This window comes from Pocillopora verrucosa, chromosome 9, assembly GCF_036669915.1.
Source record: "Pocillopora verrucosa isolate sample1 chromosome 9, ASM3666991v2, whole genome shotgun sequence".
In the NCBI taxonomy this organism is placed as follows: Eukaryota; Metazoa; Cnidaria; class Anthozoa; order Scleractinia; family Pocilloporidae; genus Pocillopora; species Pocillopora verrucosa.
Window position 1 is genome coordinate 18,638,706 of NC_089320.1, and position 22,995 is coordinate 18,661,700.

The 22,995-nt window shown below is 37.0% G+C and overlaps 2 protein-coding genes and 1 long non-coding RNA gene across 5 annotated transcripts; 2 read left to right on the forward strand and 1 right to left on the reverse strand.

The window, feature by feature from the left end:
* Window positions 1–6,865: 6,865 nt before the first annotated feature.
* On the reverse strand, window positions 6,866–10,922 carry LOC136283257 (uncharacterized). The gene is made up of 3 exons (XR_010718674.1): window positions 10,506–10,922; window positions 8,463–8,996; window positions 6,866–8,104 (listed from the first exon to the last, which is right to left on the reverse strand). It is a non-coding gene; the product is annotated as an uncharacterized lncRNA (long non-coding RNA).
* LOC131793716 (transcription factor SOX-14) lies at window positions 8,710–10,966 on the forward strand. The gene is made up of 2 exons (XM_059111187.2): window positions 8,710–10,053; window positions 10,873–10,966. Exon 1 carries the CDS (start codon window positions 8,750–8,752, stop codon window positions 9,401–9,403), a length of 654 nt encoding a protein of 217 aa, XP_058967170.2. The 5' UTR covers window positions 8,710–8,749; the 3' UTR covers window positions 9,404–10,053; window positions 10,873–10,966.
* Window positions 10,967–14,189: 3,223 nt separating this feature from the next.
* LOC131793714 (uncharacterized) lies at window positions 14,190–22,886 on the forward strand. 3 transcript variants are annotated; one of them, XM_059111186.2, is made up of 3 exons: window positions 14,222–14,316; window positions 14,933–14,983; window positions 21,419–22,886. In XM_059111186.2, exon 3 carries the CDS (start codon window positions 21,577–21,579, stop codon window positions 22,306–22,308), a length of 732 nt encoding a protein of 243 aa, XP_058967169.1. In that variant the 5' UTR covers window positions 14,222–14,316; window positions 14,933–14,983; window positions 21,419–21,576; the 3' UTR covers window positions 22,309–22,886. The 3 variants fall into 3 exon arrangements, with proteins under 3 accessions (XP_058967167.1, XP_058967169.1, XP_058967168.1); XM_059111184.2 differs by lacking the exon at window positions 14,933–14,983 and having other exon boundaries at window positions 14,190–14,316; XM_059111185.2 differs by lacking the exons at window positions 14,222–14,316; window positions 14,933–14,983 and adding an exon at window positions 17,818–18,275.
* Window positions 22,887–22,995: the final 109 nt, after the last annotated feature.

Here is a 22,995-nt window from a genome sequence, read left to right on the forward strand (position 1 = left end):
TGTTCGCGTCGAGACGGCAAAACCAATATTGAGCGAATGCCGCCAAAATGCAAGTTTTATGTCGCTTAATTTGTTGATAAGAAGGGGATGCTCTAATCTTATTTTCCTCCCCTACTGTGCGTACGCTAAGTTCTAGAAACAAATATTGGTTTAAGAATCGGCCACACGCAGAGGTCGGCGAGATAACTGTAAAAACAGTGAAATGTATATTACCATTTTTAAAAAAACAAATGGAGATGAGCCCTCTGAAAGTTGCTAATTTGCCAGCAATTTCGCTTTTTGTTTCTTGATCTGTATTTCACTTCAAAGAGCTAAACGAATCATTTTAAACGCTTTCTAGCCGATTAAGAATCTTTTTATGTTTGTTTGCCCGGTTTTTTTCGCAACATTGTATACAAGTTACATTTACTATTCCTTAGTGAGCTTGTTTCATTTATGATTCTGTCATAACTGGTACCTAGCTTGATTCATGAACAAATATCTCACATTCAGAATAATTCTGATTTTCCTTTCGCACTTTTTTAATCTCCTCTAGTGATTATGGCTGAATGCTCGACGAAATATTTAACACCGAGAGATTATTTTAAACTCATTTGCTAGCAACTTTATTTCGACCTTTTTGGCCGAAATGACATAAAACCGCCTTCTCGTTCATTTTTCAAATAGATTCGAGAAAATAGATCAGATATAGATGTATCTTCAAAATCAGAATAGGGAATATTTCCCATGTTCAGAGTGTACATTTCTAATCTTTCAGCCAGAAAAAAAAAAATTAATTTCGTTTCCCTGGTGTTATGAAGAAAAGATAACAAAAGTTTTATTATTTGTATACATAATAAATTAGCAATATTGTTTCACTTTAACAAAATTGACGCTAGCGGTGACTACAAAGGTTTAAGCTATTAACAACTTTGGATGGGATATATAAATACAGTTGGCGGAAAAGTTAAATGTTATCGGCAAATAAGGTGGAATATATTTTTCCACTTTTTAAAATCGCGGTCATTTTGAAGAGACATGGGTACATTTAAACTTAATTAAACTTTTCTTCCAAAATGTACAATTTTTTTTTTGTTTTCTTTTTTTGCGATACTTATCTCCGACTTGTCGGCACATGTATTTGGCCTCAAGCCGAATACCTAGAACAATGTAAATTCGCGAGGATTCTTAATTCTTGTTTTTGCCAGTTATTTTAATTTCTACACTTTAGATCTTCCTTTTTGCATTTAGGGCCCATTTTTTCGCAATCAAAATATCAGTGGCTCAACATGGCTCAGAAGGGTGATAAGAGCTTGTCGGAAACAGTACTTTTTAAATTAAAACAAAGTAAAGTAAAATGGAAAATAGTGATCGATCGCTCATCATTAGCGGAAGATTTTAAAGCCTCACATATTTGCAAGGCGAAGAAGATTGATTATCATATAGATGTATTTGAGTAACTTGAATGAATTAAGAAAGATTAACTTTGAAAAATCGAGTTTGCCTGTGAATATTTTTACCTTGTGCCATGCAAAAATTTTCAAGTTATAAGTCTTGGGTGTCGAAGTTAAAAAAAAACGACAGAAAAACAAAAAAAACATTATTAAGACGATACATGTTTGCTCAATTTGCTAAAATGATGAATGGCGACAGATCAAATCCGTGAAAGCAGCTTTCAAACGTTACCTTTTAAAAAAAAAATTAAGGAAATCTGGCTACAGTAACTCTGTGCCTTTGAATTTTGTTAACCGGGGCTCGAATGGTCGCCTCCTCAATGAGGCTTTACTACTAGCAAAGCGATTGCGTAACGCCGGTAACTAACAGTCTAATGTGTTCTAGTATTGTATGAGTGAGGGGTTGTTCTGTAAAAAACATCCCGCATCGGTGGCCTTAACGTACGTTTCAAAGTTATCTTAAGAGGCAACTAATGATGATGATTATGGTAAACTTTAACAAGGAGCCAATGGAGATTCTTACTAATCACATTTGAATGGCTTTAGGCGCGAGGAAATGCGGGTGAACAAGTCCCCGTTAATTTAAGGTTGCATCCTGATTGATCGAGAAGATGACGAAAAATCCTTAGACCAATGACAGAGGTTTATACAGCAAACAAACTCAATTCTGAATTATTTTCGGCATTCTGGTTAAATTGAGAATTTTCCAGTTTCTATAAAACACCGCCAAAAACCCTTTAGTAGCTAATTACCCTTTAAATGTATATCAGGTCCACTTTTTGATTGGATGATGGATGATGTATGTTAGTATGGTTCGACGTAAAATACGTTTTAAACTAAAGCACCTTTAACTATCGTCAATCGACCACTTAAAGAGCCGAAAATGATAAAAACTAGATGCAATACAAAGAAAACACTGCACTATCACTATTGATAACTTAAAAAAATAACATAATTAGCTTGTAGGAATTATACTTTGACCATCGATAAATGAGCGTTGAATGGGAATTGCTGCTTTTAGACTAAAAAAAAGGGCACAACCTTCCACATCTTGTTTAGAAAAATGACCAGTAGTGGCTAAGTACAGAACATTACTTTGTACGCAAAGCTGGATGTGCTGAAAATTAGGAAAGGTCCTTCACGTCTCGTCCCTTCGTATTTCCCTAGCAGAGAAAATATCTATTTCCCTCGTCTGGCAAGGATGCAAATTTTAGTTAAAATTTGAAATTAAATAAAATACATTTACGCTTAATTTCTGTAATAGTCGATAGTCCCAATAATCATTTTCAGAATTTTCCTCTATTTCCAGGGTAACTGAAGATGACTCAGTAAACGATGCAAAAGGAAAGAAAGGTCAAGCCAGATAAAGTCGTCATGTAGGCGGGATGAATATAACTTAAACACCGTGCAAAAAAAAAGTTGAATACAACAAAGTGCTAGTCTAAGCTTTAAATAAACAGTAAATTCTAGAGCTAAAATATATTTATGCGTTTTTTAATTACCTCTAAAACGGGTTCTAGCTCTGCTTGTGCCGATATAATTGACAATTCTCCTGATCGATTTTGAAGTAGCGTTTATCCAGCTTCACAGCATCAATTGTTTTCTTTTTAAATTTAACATATTCATTGTCTTTGAGAACCCTCAACTTTGAATTTCCTCTTTTAAAGAAACAGTCAGGTTTCTGGTCCCTTACAGAGCCAACCTTGCAATTTAAGAGCCCCCCTGGAATGATTTATCCCGTTTTTTCAAAACGGCTTAAACACGATCGTGCAAATACTAATTTATGTCCTTGGAAATGTTTATCGAGATAATTGAATTCACTGTAGCGAAAATACGGTAGTTTAATGCATCTTTAACAGGGACCATATTACAATTACCATATTATAAAACTTTTTATGGCGTGAGAGGTCCATTTTATTGGATTTTATAATTTGCAGCTGTGTGAGTCGGTTGCATCTTGGCCTCTAACTGCGTGGAAAAGTAATTTCCCGCCTTCTCTAAATGAATATATTCTCCCACTTATTCTCCTACATCGCGAACCTTCAAAACATGCTATTAATCTGTCTTTATCTCTTTGATTCTTCACTTTTTTGTTTGGCGAAAAAGAAAAAGAATTGTTAAACTTATCAGTTACGGCTCAAAATTTGGCATTTTTCCCTAAGTATGACTCCTGCACAGAGATATCTGATGAGACTCATGATAGCAACATTCGGCGTATTCGTCAATATGATATTTCCATAGACGTAAGTTTCAATTTTTCACCCCCTCAGCCTCCGTTTAAGGAATTACGGAGTTTGTCGCGCGCTGTGGATTAGAGAACCTAAGACTGAGTTTGAATGGTTACTGATAAGGATGGCAGCTCTATCACGAACATTTAATCGATAAAGCAGCATGACGTAACAAGTCACCATAAGTCGGAGAAAACATTATGGCTCGCTATTGAACTTAACAGAAGGGGAAAAATATAGAAAGAAAGCAAAAAAACAAGAAAAAAAAAGACAAAGAAAAGTTTCTGATTTTAAAAGAACAAATGGGGAATAGTAAAAAATATTCGTAAACGCAGCGGCAGATTGACAGCTTCTTTATTTCAACGTGGACCAACGTCCATATGGATTCTCGTTGTTATTATCAACTCAAAATAAAGGCACACGAAGCTCAGGATCACAACACGAAAAGGAAACAAGTTGACCGCCTAACTTAGAGGATGGTCTTTGGTGTGATAATTGAAAACATGAAAAACGCTGCAGGATGTCTAACACATTGAAAAAGGTAGCCACGCGAGAGAGTTATGTTAGTTCTCAGTCTCATTTACTGCTCTCCGCATGACTTTGTAACGTTGCCAATAATAAATACTTCAGACGATCGTCAATGAATAAAATTCATGCGTGTATAACTTTTGTTTTCTCGTCAAAAAGAGACTTTTTGATGAGGAAACAAATGGTGTAGATATTTCATATAATTTTTCAAATTGCAACGTTTTTGAAAAGGGGTGTATATATCTATTTAGTGCCAGCTTTTCCGTTGTTAAAGCTCACCCCCAATGGATTTAGTCTCTCTCATGCAAATACACGGAGAAAAAGAATTTTAAAATTTTTAAAAATGTTTGAAAATTCGTTCTACTTACCTGATCTTTAATGTGACTGAATGTATTGAGTGTAAGCCACCGTTCAGCCCTCTGAAATCATTCCCATATTTTAAGTCTGTGATAAGCCTGTAATTAATATTCATCTACATGACTTAAAAGAACGTGACTCGCACTCTTGAAAGTTCAAGTTGAAATGATTGTATCTGGAGAAATTTTGAATCGCTTTTCGAGCTTTGCCAAAAAATTATCAGTGTCTCATTTCAAAACTACCACATAAATTATGGAGACACTTGGTCTCGAATTGAAAGTGATAACAACCGTAATGGAGCCTAAGGTCATCATTTCTGATTTGAAAAATCAAACAGACAAAATTGTGCGTTTAAAGCTTAAGTAACTTCCGTTCCTACACGCAACTTTTATGAATAAAAAACCAACTTCCTCTTTGTGACATGCGTGCAATCTTCCACGGACGAATCATGCAGATCAAGGCCTTTGTTGATACTTCAGTTAGTGTTTATTCGCTCAGAAAAGGGATTGCGGCATGCTGTATTCATCTTATCTGGTGATATTTTCAACCAATTGTAACCGTAAAGAAAGATGTCCCCACGAGGAATCGAACCTCAGACCTTCGGTTTCGCGCTGCGATGCTCTACCACTGAGCCACAGAGACTCCACGATGAGCGAGGTTTATTAAGAAGTTCATATGACACGCGTCCTGTATACTGCTAGGATCAGCAATGTCGATAGAGTAATTACAACAAAAAGGTTACCAGCTTTTTTAAGAAAATGAACGACACTTTTTAAAAACATGTTTCGGCAGTTCTTCTGTCATTTTCAGTTTGAATAAAACAAAGTACAAAGTTGAATTTACAGTGTGTAACAAAATGCTGATTGGACAAAACAAACAATAGTAACAAAACGATGTATGCATTTACAAAGGAAAGTTTTTCGTTACATATCTGCTTCTATCCAGACCATTTACCAGCTGTTGTTAAAAAAAAAAGTGCATACATACAAACATAGTTAACTACAGACAGTGCTACAGACAGTACTGTTTCGGCCTTCTGGGCCTCATCAATACAGTACTGACGCTAGGATGGGGGCAAAGCCACTTTTGGTATCATCCAAGCCACGTCAGAATGCTCAAACTAGTAAACTAGTGCATTTATTAGATTTTCAAATTTGCGACGCTTTTTTTTTTATAGATATTGTTAAAGTGTAACAGTGAACTATTATGTATAAAAGTGTAAGACGGGCTACCAAACGAACGGCTTCCAGGAGAAGGATCCAAAGTATGCAAGTATTTTCTCCAAAATTCCTAATAATTGTAGTTCAGGGAGAGAGAAAATAAACTAGTGTTGCACAATGCCGGTTTGGGACTTTTTCATCAGGTGGAACATTTGGTATTCACGAGTTAAAATTAAAAAAACACAAAAAATCCTAAGATCTTACAAAGTCGCTGATGTTTAATGTAGATCAGGAAAATGTGAATTAGGTCAGGTAATATCACACAAAACAAAGGGAAGCATATCGTAACAAATTAATGGTAACCTTCAAGAGGGCGCAAACAGCGGAAATGCGTTATTTATTCATTAATACTAATGCAAAATACACTGGAGATTGAAAATATTGGATTCAGCTTTTCCTTTAGAGGGGATTGTGATTTTAGTGTAAATGTATAGCAGTCACTTAGACTCGTGGCGCCTCGGAAGAAGCCCCAGGCAGGGCCTTTGTCTTTTGACTTAGGTATTTCTTACTCCATGAACAAAATGAAAAATCCAATTTCCCCCCCACCACCCCAAGATATTTCTGGTGTACAGCAAGTGTGAATGTCGCATATAGTTGCCGAACTAGGACACAATATTGGGAAGCGCTAGGTATCACCCATGCGACAAGGGGACAGGAACGCCATGCTAAAGATGATGTGGATAAGTTGACGAACACTCTGAAATACTTAGACCTTATGATATCAAAATATTGATAATTTTTCGACCCAAAGCCACTACAAGGCTATGGGCTTATTTGTTGTTTATCATACACTGATTCTCTATGAGTTTCATTACTTCAAATCAGGGCAAAGAGGGCTCAAAGTCAAAAAGTCTTTCATAACTATGACGTAACAAAGGACACAGGAAATAGGACTCTTTAAAGCCCTATACCTGTATTTTCATCCAGTGCCACCATGAGTCATTAGATGAAAGTTGACTGACACGGACCCTCCTGATGCCAACCTTTTAACTGCGAAAAGTCAACTCAACACGATGGGAAAAAAAAAAGGTCTCTTGGCTAATTAATCGGCTCTGGCGCCGTACGTTCAGATCGTATGGAAGACTTTGTTTCACTTACCTGAAATGAAGTAATAAGTGATGTTATTGGAAAGAAAATGAAAGGAGCGACGCCTTTGAGTTGAAGTCTACGTTTAATCTCAACGCAAGGATTGAGTTTTCACGCCAAGAGTCTCTTGTCGTCGTTAATCAAAGCCAGGCGATGAATACCTTATTCATACATATGCCGGCATCGCGAGGTTTCGGTTTTGTTAAAAAAGAATGCAATTTAAAATCATCATAATTGACAGATGTTTTAATTACGTTCCTCTGTGCAGGCATAATTAGAATTCGTGTTTCTACCAACACCTTTTTTGTCCTAGTAATTTGTTATTTTAGTTTGCCATACTGTTGGTGATTTTCATGTTTGTCATAAAGCAATCTACTGTTTTATTTAAAATATGAATTAGAATATTGCAAGAGATTATAAATATCTTGAATATTGCCAGTGTGATTCAAAAGGCTTCGTTTTACATTACACTAAGAACACGGCTAACAACGGTTGAAACATTGATGGCTTTTTCACCCTAAGATATCGATTTGGAACTGCCTCTTTTATTTGTTGCTGAATAGCACTTGTGGAATACTAACAACATTTCATCTTCCTGAGATGTATGCGTGCATAGTGTACACTATCGGATTGGCCAATCCAGTTTCCACGCCGTTTTGTTTTTCTTATCAGGCCAAATATACCCAGAAGTGAAACGAGATCAAACTACGAATAAAAGTATTTCTTTCTTTGATGTCGGTATTTCTTTATCAAATTAAAACTCAGGAATTTTTCTTTCTTTCAGGTGCTTTGGTTGACTTCTCGCTCCATATTATGCAATGCTCGCGACATTTCTTGATAAGAGTTGACACCGAATCTTACACTGAAATTATTTTATTGTTCTCCGAGCATTCCTCGTTGGTTTATCTCGTTTTAGGCCGCGGAAAAGAATTGCCTACTGTTTTCTTTTCTCGAACGTCAATTTAAAAAAATCAATTCCTTAAGATGTGATGACACGATTTTGGAAGAACTCTCTCCTAAAAAGGTAGCTCTCAAAATCCTTTTTCATCATGTGGAATCGGGTTCTGAGAAAGACTTCACCATGTTTGAGATGAAAACAGAACGAAGAGAAAAACATGTTGTCTTGGCTTCAAGGAGAGAGTGGGCATAAACTCCCGTGGAAGCTGAGTCTCAAAACAGTAACAATGTAGACCCATATTTCAAAACATAGCCACAGATGTTCCAAGTTACTAAATCTACCTTTCCTGTTTTCCTAAAGGAAAAAGAAAAAGAAATTAACAAGTTTTTATTGAAAGAAATTTTCTCCCGCTTCATTTTGCATTGTTCCCTCAAAATTACATGTTTTGACAAGTCTGTCATTATTTCTTTCTTATTTTCTTTCTTGTTCTTCGTAAAAATCGCCAGCTGTCACTGTATCAAACTTATCGCTTGCTTATATAAACAATGGAATACATATGCATGTTGTTTTGATTCTGTTTGTGACGTGCTGTGATGTGCACAACACGCAAACTTTTTCGGTGGAGATGTTTTATAGTAGCAACCACATGAAGTCAATTTGAATGTAAAGTGCAAATATGATATTTAATTTCTAAAGTAGATCTTGAACTTACCCCGTCTGTAACATTGAAGGTGTTCTGCATGCGTGTAACTTTATGTGTAGCCTTTTCGCCTAAAGGTGTTCACGACATTATGAATAATTCAGAAGGGGTTTCGGTTTCTGGTGGAACTTTGTTTTGGTGCTTTGAGGAATACCTGCCACTAATATGTCTTTAATTGGCTTTGTTCGCATCTAATTGATTGGGCTTTTCAAATCACAGCAAGAGTTTCCGTGTTATTTGAACGCTTTGTGAACGAAACCATTGTAAGATTTCGCGAAGGCACGCACCCAAAACTAAGAATGGAGTCCTCAGCCCATGTGAAACGACCCATGAATTGCTTCATGGTGTGGAGTCGAGAGAAGCGCTACCACATCCTAAAGGAACACCCTGGAATTAACAACGCTGAAGTGAGCAAAGCGCTTGGTGCAGCATGGCGTAAACTGTCTGAAGAAGATAAAGAACCGTACGTGGAAGAAGCGCGGAGACTGACAGAGCAGCATAAGATGGACAACCCTGGATACAAATACCAACCAAAGAGACGCAAGCCTAAAAGAAAGCGAAAAACAGATAAGAAAATTGTTCCATCTACGACATCCTTAAAACAAATTGACACTCGCAAATCTTCTAGCGAAAAGATTCACTTCCCCTTTAAAATGTGGTCTGAATCCCACACATCACTTCTTGATGATGTAAGTGGAAGGCCTTCTGTGCTCTTTCCTCCACACCTCAGTGTGTCCTGCTTGCCTCCAACGTTTCAAAAAGGAACCACTCATGAATGGTGCTTATGTCATAATCTCTTTCCTGCACCTCACTGCTACCTACCTTGGGCTGGAGGCATGAGTGAGCATTTCTATAATGTCGAGAGCACTTCCTGCTTTAGAATATTTAACTTGCAGGGAAAGCCTCTGATACGCCATAGAGCGGATTCTATTTTCAATCCATACAAGATGTGATTTTATAGACTGAAATGAATTATTTGTGTGCTTTTGTTTGCACGATGGAGTTACGATTATCGTCATGACGTTCAACTTTGCGTGGAAAAGGACTTTGTTTCGAAAATTTGTTTTCTAACTTCATCTCAGCACGTAAATCAAGCACCACGTTTTGTAATTTAAGATTACGAGGCTATTCGTTAAGTATAAAGTTAATTTGTCACTTAATTTATCTTTCGAGCATTCTAGATAGTGGTTGATTTGATTGTTCATCGCTCAAGTAAACGCAACCACTGACACTTAAGACGTTTTCATACAAATACGCTAATAGTTGAATGTACCCACGCCGTAAACAGGAACATTTTGCATGACGTTTACCGCAATGTTTATCAACTACATATTTATGATATAACTAGTCGTTTCAGGCTTTCTAATTATTCTTGAAATGGTTTCCCCGTGGAGAAGGGCGGGTCCTTGCGTACATTGTCTTTCTTGAGTATATTCAAACCTAGAAAACTAATTTATACCAAGTAAAGAGCCTTTGTTATAAACACAAATCATTCATTATGTTCTTGGAAGTTCGCCGTTTAATTCCATGGTGGCTTTGCGACGGAACACAAAGTGAATTGCTTTTAATTGAGGGGTTTTAACGAAGTACAAACTGGATAGAGGTGAGTCCAAAGGCAAGTCAAGGATTATTTTTTAAAAAGCATTATCCTGATGAAGCCGAAGGTCCGTCGATTTTGAACGAGGCCGAATTGAAAAAAATCAGGTTGTTCGATTGGAATTCAGATTCTAATCCTGCACTGGCTAATCAACCTAGTCTGATTAAAATGTGGTACGGGGCAATGTAAAACCATGCGGCAAAAAATCCCTTTCTACTCATACAGAGGACCAGATTGCGGAATCTAGAGATACTAAGCGTATTATCTCGGCGAATAAATCTTACGATCGCAGTCAGAGGGTATCTTGAAATGTGTTTCGAAAATGTCAAAGAGATGTCTGAGAAATTTGCAAGTATGTCTCCTCCCCTCTCCTCCCCCTTTCTCCTCCATGTTAAGCATCCAACCACCCAACTTCGAGAAAGATCCCTAAAACAAAAAGCACTTGTCACTTCATTTACCTTTCCTTAGATTTCTCCTTTTCCAGATGCTCTGGATGCTTTGTAACCCGGCTTCAAATCGCCTTGGATGTCGAGAACTTTTATCTTGTGTCGAGAGCTTTGAGTGGTGAACTCTTCCTCGTGTAGGATAGAAATTATTCTTTTCTTCCTCTTCATCTTCGCTCCTTCATTTTCTCCTTTTCCTTTTTCTTTATTTTTCTTTTTCTTCTTCTTCTTCTTCTTCTTCTTCTTCCTTTTCAATACAGAATTTCACTCTTTCTAGGCGATGTAAGATGCAAAATGTTCGTGCCTGATTTTCATATAATATGTCTGAATATTTATCAAAATATGTCAAAAATATGTCTGAATATTTATCTGCAATTTCTAGTGTCCATCAGTACCTGATAACTTTCTGGATGGGTCGCCTTAAGAGAGTTGGAGTAAGAGGGAGAGAGTGATGTCAAAGACGTAAAAGTATACACAACTTTTCAAGCTAACGACCCGAATAATCTCGTGCGCTACACACGATTTTTTAATTTAGGAGTAAGTTTAATTAGGGAAGGTTTTAAAAGGAGATCGATAGGATGACAACCCTTCACTTGAAATGAAGGCATAAAAAATTGGAATGGCGCATTTTGAAAACTATGAAATCGGAACCTAGTGAGAACAAGGACACCAATTATTTCATAATAGCAATTCTTTACGACACTCGAAATAATTCGAAATAACATGGCACAGGTCAATTCAAAACAACTTCAGCTTGCGTGCAACTGTTAATGGTCAAAAATTCTTCCGTCAAAACGTCGAAATGTTTAATGGCTTACTCACGAATTATCAACTTGAAGCGAATTTACATTTGATATTTGTGGATTTTGCGGGAGTAACTTAACATTAGCAGAATTATGCTTCCATCTCATGGGAAGTTAAATGATATGAAAAGCTTTAAAAAAAATTTTTAAATTCTCATCTTCATCCGGCAGTACCCTGTTTGAGAGATCATCATTTACATGATAAATTATTGACAAAAAAAGTTTCCTTGGTTACCTCCTACCATTGTAAAAACGCTACTGATACTTCCATGATCAGATAATACTAACAGGAAAAAGCTGTATGCAGGTATAAGAGCGTCTTTTAGAATTTTCTCTCCTGAAGGCCTCCTTGAAAAATTTTGCTTAAGGCCTTGAGGAGAAAACTGAACGTGACTGTCATTTTTGTTTTCATTAGTGTACTTCCAGAAAGAGTGTTATTATCTTTTCGGGAATGAGAGATTGCGGGTTCTTATCATCGAAAAAGAATGTACTCCATGCAAAGTGACTCTTACTTTGTAGGTCTATCCTTCTGCGACAAAATTGGGCAAAATTGATTTTGGGTTGTCCTTAATTTCATTGATAGTAATGTGTTCATAAAGTAATCGAACGCTTTTCGGTGAAGTGAAGAATGAAAAAGTTCTCTTCGACATAAGGGCGACTTTAGCTCAAGGGCAACTTTGGAAATTCACTTACATTTGTTAATGAGAAACCCTAAGTTTTGAAGTGAGACGTTTTGATGGCCACACACAGAGTTCATTGTACGATCACGTTTTGATTTACAGACGCTGAGTAAAGGCTGGCCTGATTAGTTGATAAATATCCGCACGCCATTTTGTTGCGATAATGATCTTCAATGACAAACGTAACATTAATTGTATCAATCGAGGGGAGAACGCCGTGCATGTTATCGAAGATGAAGACATCCTGACCGCGGGCAGCTTTTTTTATGTATCTTTAGGTTTAATTAGAATTCCCTTTTCGACCCCCTACAATGAAAAGTAAAAATAATCGAAGGCCAGTTTGCATGGTCTTTTCCCCTGAATTTTTTTTGTTATTATTATTTCCCGCGCACGCAATGATGTAGGAAATGGTAAATATTGAGGTAATGCGTGTTCGAAATAAAGGGAAATACAGGTGCTTTCAACCCAAGGTTATAATGCGAAAAAAGACTAAGTTTACGACATTTTGAAGCATGAAGGAGTTCCAGCAAGCACATGTACGTCGTCGGTACGGGAGCTAGTTTTCTTGACATTGATGTAAATTTGAATTAAATTATTAAAAAGGTCTTAAGGAAAAGGACACGAAACATGGATAAAGTTTGAACCAGTGTTGTTAAAATTTCATTGTGAATGTATTGTACAAAATATGTTTTGGTAGTCATGTATGCAGCTAAAAGACGCCCGTTGTTACAAATCTTCTTCAGTTACTTGTTTTGCGGTCAAAGGCTCTTAATTGAAACTTTGAATATTCATTCCTGGAAATGCTGTCGTTTGCTTCAGAAGAGTAAAGCGCTACGGTCAAAAATGACTAATGAAACACATCAATATCATTCAGCGATCTCTGAATTACGGTCTCATTTTTCAAGTTTGCAATTCCACAGGGCCAGGCCCTAATTTAGGCAATCACCGACTCATCGAATCGATCAGTCAATGGACCCAGAATTGAATACAACCTTTTTGGTTGCAGTGTCGACGTCCGTTCATTGACGAGACTACTATCGTAAGACGATGCACGAATCGTTACTCAGTTTCGTAAACGAAAACATGATTCAACACTGTTTTATAATGGAATCGAGTTTATCTCCTTTTTTTATTCGTGGTGAAATAAAAAAAACCGCTTCCCATTTAAGGAGTTTGCGTCTTTTTGTTTTCAACATAAATAGCAAAAGCTGTTATATTGAGAAGTACAAACGTTAAAAACCTCAAGGTTGACTTTTTAAGAAAAAATAAAAAACAAGGTCTTTATGCAGTCGCAAACGATCTCTCAAATTTGAGTTCCAAATAACCACAGTATTTAAACATAAAACCCCATCAAAGAAAAGACAGCTATCCCAGACTTTTGTTTCCGTGGAGACGAATGTTCCCGTCACGGATTTTGGCGGGAAAGTAGCACGCCACTCATGCAAGTTCTATTGGGAGGGACGTGACCACATTACCATTTGCGGAAATTTTAGTGTTTGACACAGCTCAACCTCCCGAAGGTTCATTTGTTATCTAAACGAAAAAAGACGCACGAATTACTCAGAGTGTAAAAACAATGTTCTCGTTCGCAAATATTGATCGTTGTAAAGTTGCCGTCAAGTTTCGGCGCTATGGGATAAATATTTTCATTAGCATGGAGAAAATAGGTGACAGCGCTTATAAAATTTTGACGAAGATGTGGTAATAGAAAAATGAAGAATCGAAAAAACGAGGAATATGTTAAAAAAAAAACTCTTAGTAAAAAGGTTTCAATGTGCTTGTTCGAGATTATAAATCGAGTTGCTTCACAATGGCCTGTGGCCGTATTTCAAGATATATTTCATATTTGAAGATCCCTCTTCGATGTGTTCTTATCGCATTTGTTCATGACATTCTGATGAATAGTTTAAATATAACGATAGAACTCTTTTTAAAAAGAACGCGTACTTTAGGTCTCGTTTCATCTCAAGGGTTTTAGTTTTGAAATCAAGGAGACTTTTTCTTCAACAAATTTGGATAGTATATTATTTTATTCAATGCATGGCAACCGTTTCTTAAAAATTTGAATTCCACTTTCGTCACGATGACACAGTTATCTTGCATAACAGATGTAATTACTATTCAGAAGCTGGCTTGTTCGCAGAATTCATTGTTTATTTAACCCTCTCTCTCGGTCAATGTTAATGATATTCTATCGTAAGTTTTTGCCGTAATGTCACGAAACTATATATTTACAACACACCCGTCATCAAATTCAAAGGCGCACACCACCGTGAAGCACGCACAACGAGAAGATTCTCTCCGGCGTAGATCTATGCGAGTCACAAACATCCAAGAAACACGGTGAGTTGAAAAAAGATATTTTATCTCGCCAAAGTTTAATTTTATTTCTTGAAATTGGAAATGAAATCAGAACAATTTTTAATTTAAAAGCAGCTAGTTCCACCAAGACAACGTACACTAAGCGAGGAGCCCTCAAAAAGCCGGTAGAACATCGTTCATACATTAATAAGCTACCGATAATAAGATGCTCGTCGTGAAGTTTCAGTTCCTAGCCGCGACATCGTCTTGTCTCTGGAAACTTAAATTTTTGCTTTCTATGTTTGACATAAAAAAAACTGAAAAAAATTCGTTTTTTATATAATAATGAGCTCTATCCTTAGATAAACCTTCCCTTTTCCCTTTTCTAATCGCTAAAGTATACTCCAACTTCGTATGAAAATTTCCTCAAACAGCCGCGCCTTTAGTCAGCCGAAATTCACAATCTGTCAATCATTACAGATCATTTCGTGTACCACGACGCCTGAAAATTGCTGTGCGTAACTTGAAATATGTCAAATCTGTTTTACTCCTTTCCTCAAAGCAAGCCAGTTACAAAGAATTTCGCACACAATAAAGAGTGGGGAAAAGCACGTTTTTAAAAAAAACAAAGCGAAACAAAACTGAATTTTTTTTTCAGGAAGTCCATTGAAACTGTCTTGCAGCAAATATTTAATCCTCCATTCATAAGGTACCGTTAATCTCTTCTCATCGTATTTTTCAGTCATCGCAGCGAAAAAATTGCGTGGGTGGAATAATAATTATGTTCCATACCCCGCATGTTTGTTTACAACAGTTGGCGAATCGTTCAGTCAGTATTTATCTTAATAAGCAAACTCGTCTTATTTGATACCAAAATATGCACGCTATCAAGGAGTAAAGTTCACTTTTCGTTGGTGAATGACGAATTTGCCGGAAAATGAAAAAAACATATTTCGTCTTTATGAAATTTATTTTATTTTCATCCAATCACGTGCGAGAGTCGAAAATTATCTTTTTAACTTAAAACAAATCAATCAATTTTTGAAAATATGGCAGCTTGCCATTCACAAATTAATGAATTTCTAGTGTGCTAAAACATAATAAATACTACAGGGTGAAACAGGTTGCCCTCAATGTTTTTGAGATGCTCGGCGCCGTTAGAAAGAAAATCTCATACGTTGGTGATAACAAGGCAAGCATACACGGCAAGTCAGAGACTGTGATTATCATAGAGTAAGTACAACTTCTTCTGATTTTAGCAGCTGTGGTTTTGACTGAGTGAATTTCTATGGCCTTGCCACAGAAAATTATAATTCCTTACTAGTATCAAGTTAAAAATTTTAAGTGTTCTAGTCGATAACTGGTAGACGAAGGTTGTGACTCTCGGACAAACAACTCTTAATTCGAAAAAATGCAGGCCTGCCTTAGTAAACAGATGTCAAGGGGTGGATAAACACATAAAAAATACTGGTTACTTGTAGATGCTAGGGAGGCACGCGTAACGGGTTCTGTTCCACCAGCGCATAGAAACCTCTTCTTAATTTAAAATATTGCCGTTCAGCGCAATAGTCAATCATTCCATAAAATAACAGTGAACAATTATTTAATTCGCAAATTAAGAACCCGAGAACTTTTCTGTAAGGGATCTTTCTATCGCAAATGGAGCGGCATGAATTTTCTGAAAAGCAAAAATTTGTTTTTCTTTCCTGATAATTTTTTCTTGGTCACGTGACCGTGCATTTATATTAAGTGTTATTTACCAATTCATACAGGACTTTCGAGAATTTTTTGGAATTAATCATCAAGATGTAAAACATGTGCCGTAGTAGTTTTGGGACCAACATTTTCGAAACACGAATACTTTTTAACTACTCTTTTCTATTTACGCCTTGCTCGTTGTTTAAAATTACTTGGAAACACTATTTGTACGATTTATGAAAGAAAGCTATTTATTTTCAGTTATTCACTTACGTTGTTCATCCTCTTAGAAGGCCCTGGTAATGCTTTTTTTGTCTCCTCCTTCTATTCCGGAGTCTATCGTTCTTGTCAGATAGAGAAGAGTGCTAAGAAGCCGCAATTTTGAACGGCTCAAGTAAGACTATCTGCTTGAAAAAAGAGCCGTAACCTTAAAAACAACAGCAAATGTCAACACAGGAAAAGCTACGAGTTATGACTACGAGTTGACCTTTTAGGTCTCAGGACCACCCAATACACACTTTTTGCTTACAATAGCCATAACAATGCCAAACGATTCGGCGATGAGAATGAAGAAAATATATCAACTATGAGATATCGTTTCATTTTGCTTAGGGTTTTTTTAAATTTTGCACCAAATTCTTTGAAGTAGTTTCTCAAGAAATTGATGAAGGATAGCTACGAAGATTTCCATCGATATCTTGGGAAGTGAAAGAGTTGAATTAATCGAGCTCATCAAAGAAGAAAAAGATTAGGGATGGACCTAAATTATTTTCTGAGGTATTATTGGTAGATTTAGTCGCGCCTGCTATACTACCTTGTCGCACATTCGGCGGCTGTGCACACGAATAGCTCACAGAGAATATGATGAATTGTTAAAAAGATTAGGCTAGAAGCACTTGCCTTCTTTAAAGCTTCACTTTGTTATCAATTTTTCCTTTTCTCCAAAACTTATCGAATGAACAATTTTGAAAATTTGATTAATTGTTGCCTTGCGGTAGGTTAATTTTACGCAGTACATTATCCAGCGTCTATATTGTAGATATTTTTCTTGCTAAATTTTCAGTTTTGATTCAAAAACTCAATTAGCCCACCTTTTGTGGAGGATTCAAGCTGTACTTAAATTTGAGCTCTCCCAACAATTTCCTACAAACGTTAGTTTTGAAATTGTTTCATGAGATTTTCATACTGCATGATAAGTTGCCTGGTAAAATAACTTGAATAATTAATAGTAAAATAAAGAAAGAAAAGAACAAAAAAAAGTAACACATTAAAAAAACAAAAACAAAAATAAGACAAATAAATAGACAACAACCAAACAGAGCTGAGCAAAGACAAAAAAGATCAACCAGCTTTATAATAATTCATAGTAAACAAAAATTAAGAGACGAAAAAATAGGAACTCTGAATAAAAAAAACCACAAAGAGGAACAAAACAGCACCAGAAAAACTAAAACAACAAACAACACAAGCAAAAGAAAAAATTAAGGTGTAAAAAGGCTCTTACTCTTTCATATATTGAAGTTAAAAATCAAAAAGGGAATATATGAGAAATCAGTGTTTCACATAACGGTTGACTGGCTTCAATCTATTCGGCTTTCGTCGAGTGTACGACTAAGAAAAATGTTTCCTCATAACCAAAATTTAACAATTTTCGGTGAAGTAAAGTAGGAGAAAAGATAGGTTCACTGACTATCCCTTTTTCCATTTTCAAACCTAATTCATTTTCGCTTCCATAGGAAGTTTCTTTGATTTCCCCTTCCTTGTCAGACCGTTTCTACTTTTTTTCTGTAGTATGCTTAACAAGATTCTCCTGTAGTTCCGACAAATCTCTCTGTTTTGAAAGTGTGACAACAAATCTATCCACCTGGCGCACCAGGATTCAGGATTGTTTGCCTCATCGATGACAATCTTGAAATTGAAAAATACGAAGGCGTCTCTGCAGGAGAAGATACAATCATTGATTCTTTTCCGCGCAAGTTGAGTAGAAGCAAAGAACAAGCTTTCGGCCATGAAGACCTTTTGACCTACAGACACGTGCTGAGTAAGCTCGTGCTGTCACATTTGCATAAGAAGCGCACGATTCTGATTGTTGACATGACAACTGCTATGAATGTCCGGAAAGCGACCAGTTGTTTTATTCAACGCTGAAGGCAGCCACAATGAACCAAAGAACAATGCATTTAAGTACAACGTAAGAGGTTTGGAGTAAAACGGTTAAGAAGCAAATGCTGTAGGCCGCTTCATTTGAATGTTCACTCTCCGTACTCAGCCATTTCGTCAGAGGGAGCGCTTCATTGAAAACAGTAAGTTACTCAGTTCTACTGGGGAGCTTCATAAACTTCTTAAGCATATCATTTGAACAATGTATATATTAGGTAGAATTCATCCCACATGTATGGTTTCTAAAACTTCATTGCATGATCTTCGAAAATCAGTGGACTTCGTTGGCCAGAATCACAGGTTACTCTTACCAAACAAATCATTTACGATCAAATAAATTTGAAATCACGAGGCATGATATGCCATTTCTGCCGATACTTCAATTAGTCAGCTTGTACCCATTCAAAGGTTTTTATAGTCCCCCTGGTTGGCGCAAGAAGATCTCTTACTCACAATGGGCTTAATCTGAGATACGTTTGGTTAAATTAGTGAATAGCGTTCATCAATGCCAAAGGCTATTTCTAGGCTATGCTCCTGTGCATTTTAGTCCTTACAAGAGGTCGTATTTGTTTCGTTTTATATCAAGATATTTATGCGACTGACTGTTAGATATTTGTCCATTTTTACGGATCAATCAAGCAACGTAATGTATTGGGGCTCGCACTTCGAGAAGCTTTGCCCTCATTTGTTTTGTAATTAAAATGTTTCTTGCGATAAGAAATGGCAGCTGCAGTCGATAAAAATTGGCTCATTGAAATTAACTCGATCTATTTGCATTTCAAAACAAAACGTTCGTGAATTGTTAATGACAAGTGTAAAGTAATTGTTGTGGTTACAACAAAGAATGGCTCCTTGGTGTTAAAGTAGAATTATATTAACTTTTTTCTAGTGCATCGCAAGCGATCTTTCCGCTTTTTTTTCCTTTTTTTCAACGAGCCGAGAACTTAGCACTTGAAATCAAGCATGAATCTTCATCGTGGTCTTTTACAACACCTTAACGAGCTGGGATCGACTCATTGCTTATTGTTCATGTGTACTTTTGTCACCTCTATTAGAAAGGAGGTTCTAATTTGTATTTCTACAATGGACCCTACATGCTAAATTGAAATTATTAATATCATCGCAAAACAAATGACCCCAGATTTGAACGCCAATGTTAAGTCAGGGCGCCTCCTAATAATTCTCCAGCGCGGTCAGACTACAGTGAAACACTTAACTACCCAATATATAAAATGATTTATAGGTACAACTTTCCGTTTGGAGTCTTCCTTGCCATGATATACAAAGTAATCATTCATTTTGCACGTCAACTTAGGAAAGTATGGATCGGGAGACTTGCTGAGAAATTTATATATCTCAATTTAATGGGTTTTGTTTGCACAACTGTTTTTGAGCAATTTTGAATGGTTTTGACCCCGTAAAATCATCGCATATGACTTCCCTGGCCCCAAACACAGCATCGCGAAAACTATCTGTGCTAAAAAGGGTTCAACCGTTTGAAGAGAATAATAAGCTCAATTATGAATATAAGATCTATTATGTCGCGAACAGGTGACCATGAAGTTGTCACTGTAATTGGTATTCACAGAATACGCCCTGGTTTTTCGGACAACAAGTTGCTCTTTAAGCTTTTCCTCTTGGGTCAACTGAACGTCAGCTTCGATAACAGAATTCTTTCCATGCATGTCAACTCTGTGTACTTTTGAACATTTTTTTTTTGTTCTTTCACCACGTGTATTTTATCTTGCCCATCTATCAACATAAAAGCAATTAGCACAGAGTAGACGTTAAATATGAAAAGTAAGATGTGCCGAGGGAAAATATTGTGCCATTCACTAACTTTTCAAGTGGACAGTTCTAACATTACAGGATATTTGCAAAAAGTACAGTCATCCCATGGAAGTAAGATCAGCAGCCAGCTAACGCGGCCTTTTCACTGGGACGATAATTTAATGTTTTTAGTCAAGGGTATATTCGCATATCCAGCGGAATCGACGACCTTTCCGTACAGTTTAAATGCAACAAATCATTAGTGATAGCTACACAAAATTGAGGTTTAAAAATTAATGAAATGGAAAAAAAAAAAGAGAGAAAAAAGTGACAAGACATACGATCCTTAGCTGTTTGCGAACCTAAAAGCTCACAAAAGAACAGCATCTGCACTTCTCAAATTACGATTAAAGAAGACACTCAATATACCATGTGGGTCAGTGAAGCTAGTCTTCGCTACCAAAAACGTCGTAGAAAATTCGACGATTCACATCGCTTCGAAATAAATTCAATGCGTTTCCAACCTCAGGGAAAACTCGCCGTGACACATAATCTGATTCATTTTACTCGCCGCTAGCTCAGTTTCTAAATGTTCGCCTTAACACGTGGTGCAAAATTACTATGAAAATGATTTCAGCTCAACTCACAAGAAATTTGCATAACAGGCATTCTGATATCAGCCCGCCCTGCAGGATCTCACAATGTGCTTTTAAATATTTTGGAAGTTTGTTTACGAAATCTAAGACAAAAGACCCGGTGGCCTTCCCTTTAAAGGGAAAAAAAATTTACACGACGATTACAAAGCAAACTCCGTTACTCGAACCTTCCCCACGATCGCTTAATAATTCTTAATAATTCCGAAAAAGGCAAGCCTTTCGGACTGTGCCGGAGGAAATGAAATAAAAACCTGCATTTATCAAGTCAATCCTAATCCGCACCTCTAACTGTTCCTTTTAGTAATTCTCATCATAATGAAATATTTTTGGTGTTGTACGTAGACAGGAAAGACGAGGCTTATTAAATAGATCGTAAGACTGTTTCTGGCTCATACTCAGGGCTCTGCATTTATCCTTTCTTTTTCCTCGCTATTTTATTCGAAATCGATTGCGGTTATTGCAGCATGCAATATTCAAGCCTTCGACTGACAAATGTTAATTTAATTTGAAGGTCCTCGTTGTTTTAGTTTCTGTCGAATTCATTTACTTGGGTGACATAAGGCTTTAATCTAGTACTCAATAGCTGTCAGACACGCAATTTCTTTCGCAAAGTAAAATTGTCTAAAAAAAAAAAGAAGTTAAATCAAGTGAAAAACTTACTGAAAAACCCGGTCCATGATAAAGGCCAATTTGTCTGAAAAGCTAAGTAGTGAGTAATTTCTCGTGTAGAATTTCATGAATGATGATCACTTCCAAGTGAACCTGCTGCTTTGTTGTCAAAGATAATGGCTCAACGGGTGCAATTGATTGGCCTTAGCCAATCATATTTCTCCACTAATAGTTGAACTTTGTGTTTTCAGGTGGCCCGATGGCAAGTGTGTTGTGTGAATCGGACTAGACTAGTTACCGGGCTAGCACTCCGCACTCTGCGCTCCGCGCCAAATCAGTCAGCTACACCAGCTCGCGTGAGTAAGATTTACTAGGACACGGAGGAGGTGCCAACCGTCGTTCCTTCCAAATGGCCTTAACGAGCAGTTTGCCTTGTATTGACACGCTGGCCTTTCAGCTGAGTCGACATGGCCTCGACGAGAATCGAAATATAAAGCCACCGTTCTTCTACTCTTGGTCGGAGCCCTACAATTTAGACTTTGCCGGAAAGGCTCCCAATAACCCGAAGCGAAGCCGAAGCCATCCCAGCGCTTTGGTGGCCAAGCGCAAAGAAGCAATTCATTCACAAGCTTGTCTACCTGGTTTAAAAAGAGAGAAGGAGAGCGAGAAGAATTCGGAGGAAACTCGCGGATCTGTAAAGCCATTAGCTGAAATTCATTCAACCAGTCTTCATACATCGCCAGGGCACCTAACTTTATCAGTTAATAAATATGCAAATCAAGCAAACAGGCATGAAGAATCAGACACCGCAGACTTCGCTGAATCTTCCGACGACGAAATAAGTGAACTTCTAGTAAATGGCTCTACCACGAATAAAGAGTTACCTCATGTTCTTTGTAAAAATAAGACCCCGCATCCTGTTAGTAGGAAAACTAATCGAACAACGAGAGACTCTGGTCCTCTCAAGCGAACCTTGGAAGGAAGCGAAAATACTAATGAAAACAAGAGACGTCGCCCGAGGCTTGACTTTGAAAAGATGCAACTCTCCAGAGATGCTCTTATTCCTCTGAATGGAAGCGATAAATCTATCTTGGACGAGGTATATTTCAGGCCAATTTTAGCATTAAACTTGAACGAGTGAGCTTTGCGTGTTGGAAAACAGCACACGCTCATTAATGAAAGAAATGCAAACGACAAGGCCATCGAACAAAAATAATATCACGTATGAAAATAACGCGGAGTTATCGCACAATAACAAACATTAGGGAGGGACCAAATCGGGAAATGCGAATTTTATATCTTGAAGGCTTTTTTATCACCATATCAGTACTGTGTGTTATTCATAGCACGTATAATTTTCTTTCCCATTTTGGAAATGAACTGAATAAATCCGCCGTTTAATGACTGGTTGGCGTGGCCTCCGCGGAACAAACATATATTCAAATTTAACATCCGATTACAAACAGAAACCGCGACGCTCAAATAAACGATATTTAGACGTCAGCTTCACAACTGTATATTTAGTAATTTTTTTATACAACAGATGCTTCTGTTGAGGAAAGAAGCATGAGAGATAAATGGGAATTCAGTTAGACCGTGGGCAGTACACCTTTTATAGATTTCCAATTTTACTAAATCAGTATCAAAGGAAGTTCTATCTCAAGTCATTGGGAGAAAATAAAGAGAGATTTATTTATCAATGAAAACTCTTTGTACGTGCAATTGTACGATTTGTGGTTTTGGATGAGAACATTAGGATTCGTGCAAGCGAAAAAAACAGTTCCAAATGAATAAGCCATAGCCAGCAGTGTTACCCTTAAATAAATCG

What these genes read in the sequence shown, in the direction of transcription:
- LOC131793716 (XM_059111187.2), top strand. Translation starts at nt 8,750, where the DNA reads ATGGAGTCCTCAGCCCATGTGAAACGACCCATGAATTGCTTCATGGTG.
- LOC131793714 (XM_059111184.2), top strand. Translation starts at nt 21,577, where the DNA reads ATGGCCTTAACGAGCAGTTTGCCTTGTATTGACACGCTGGCCTTTCAG.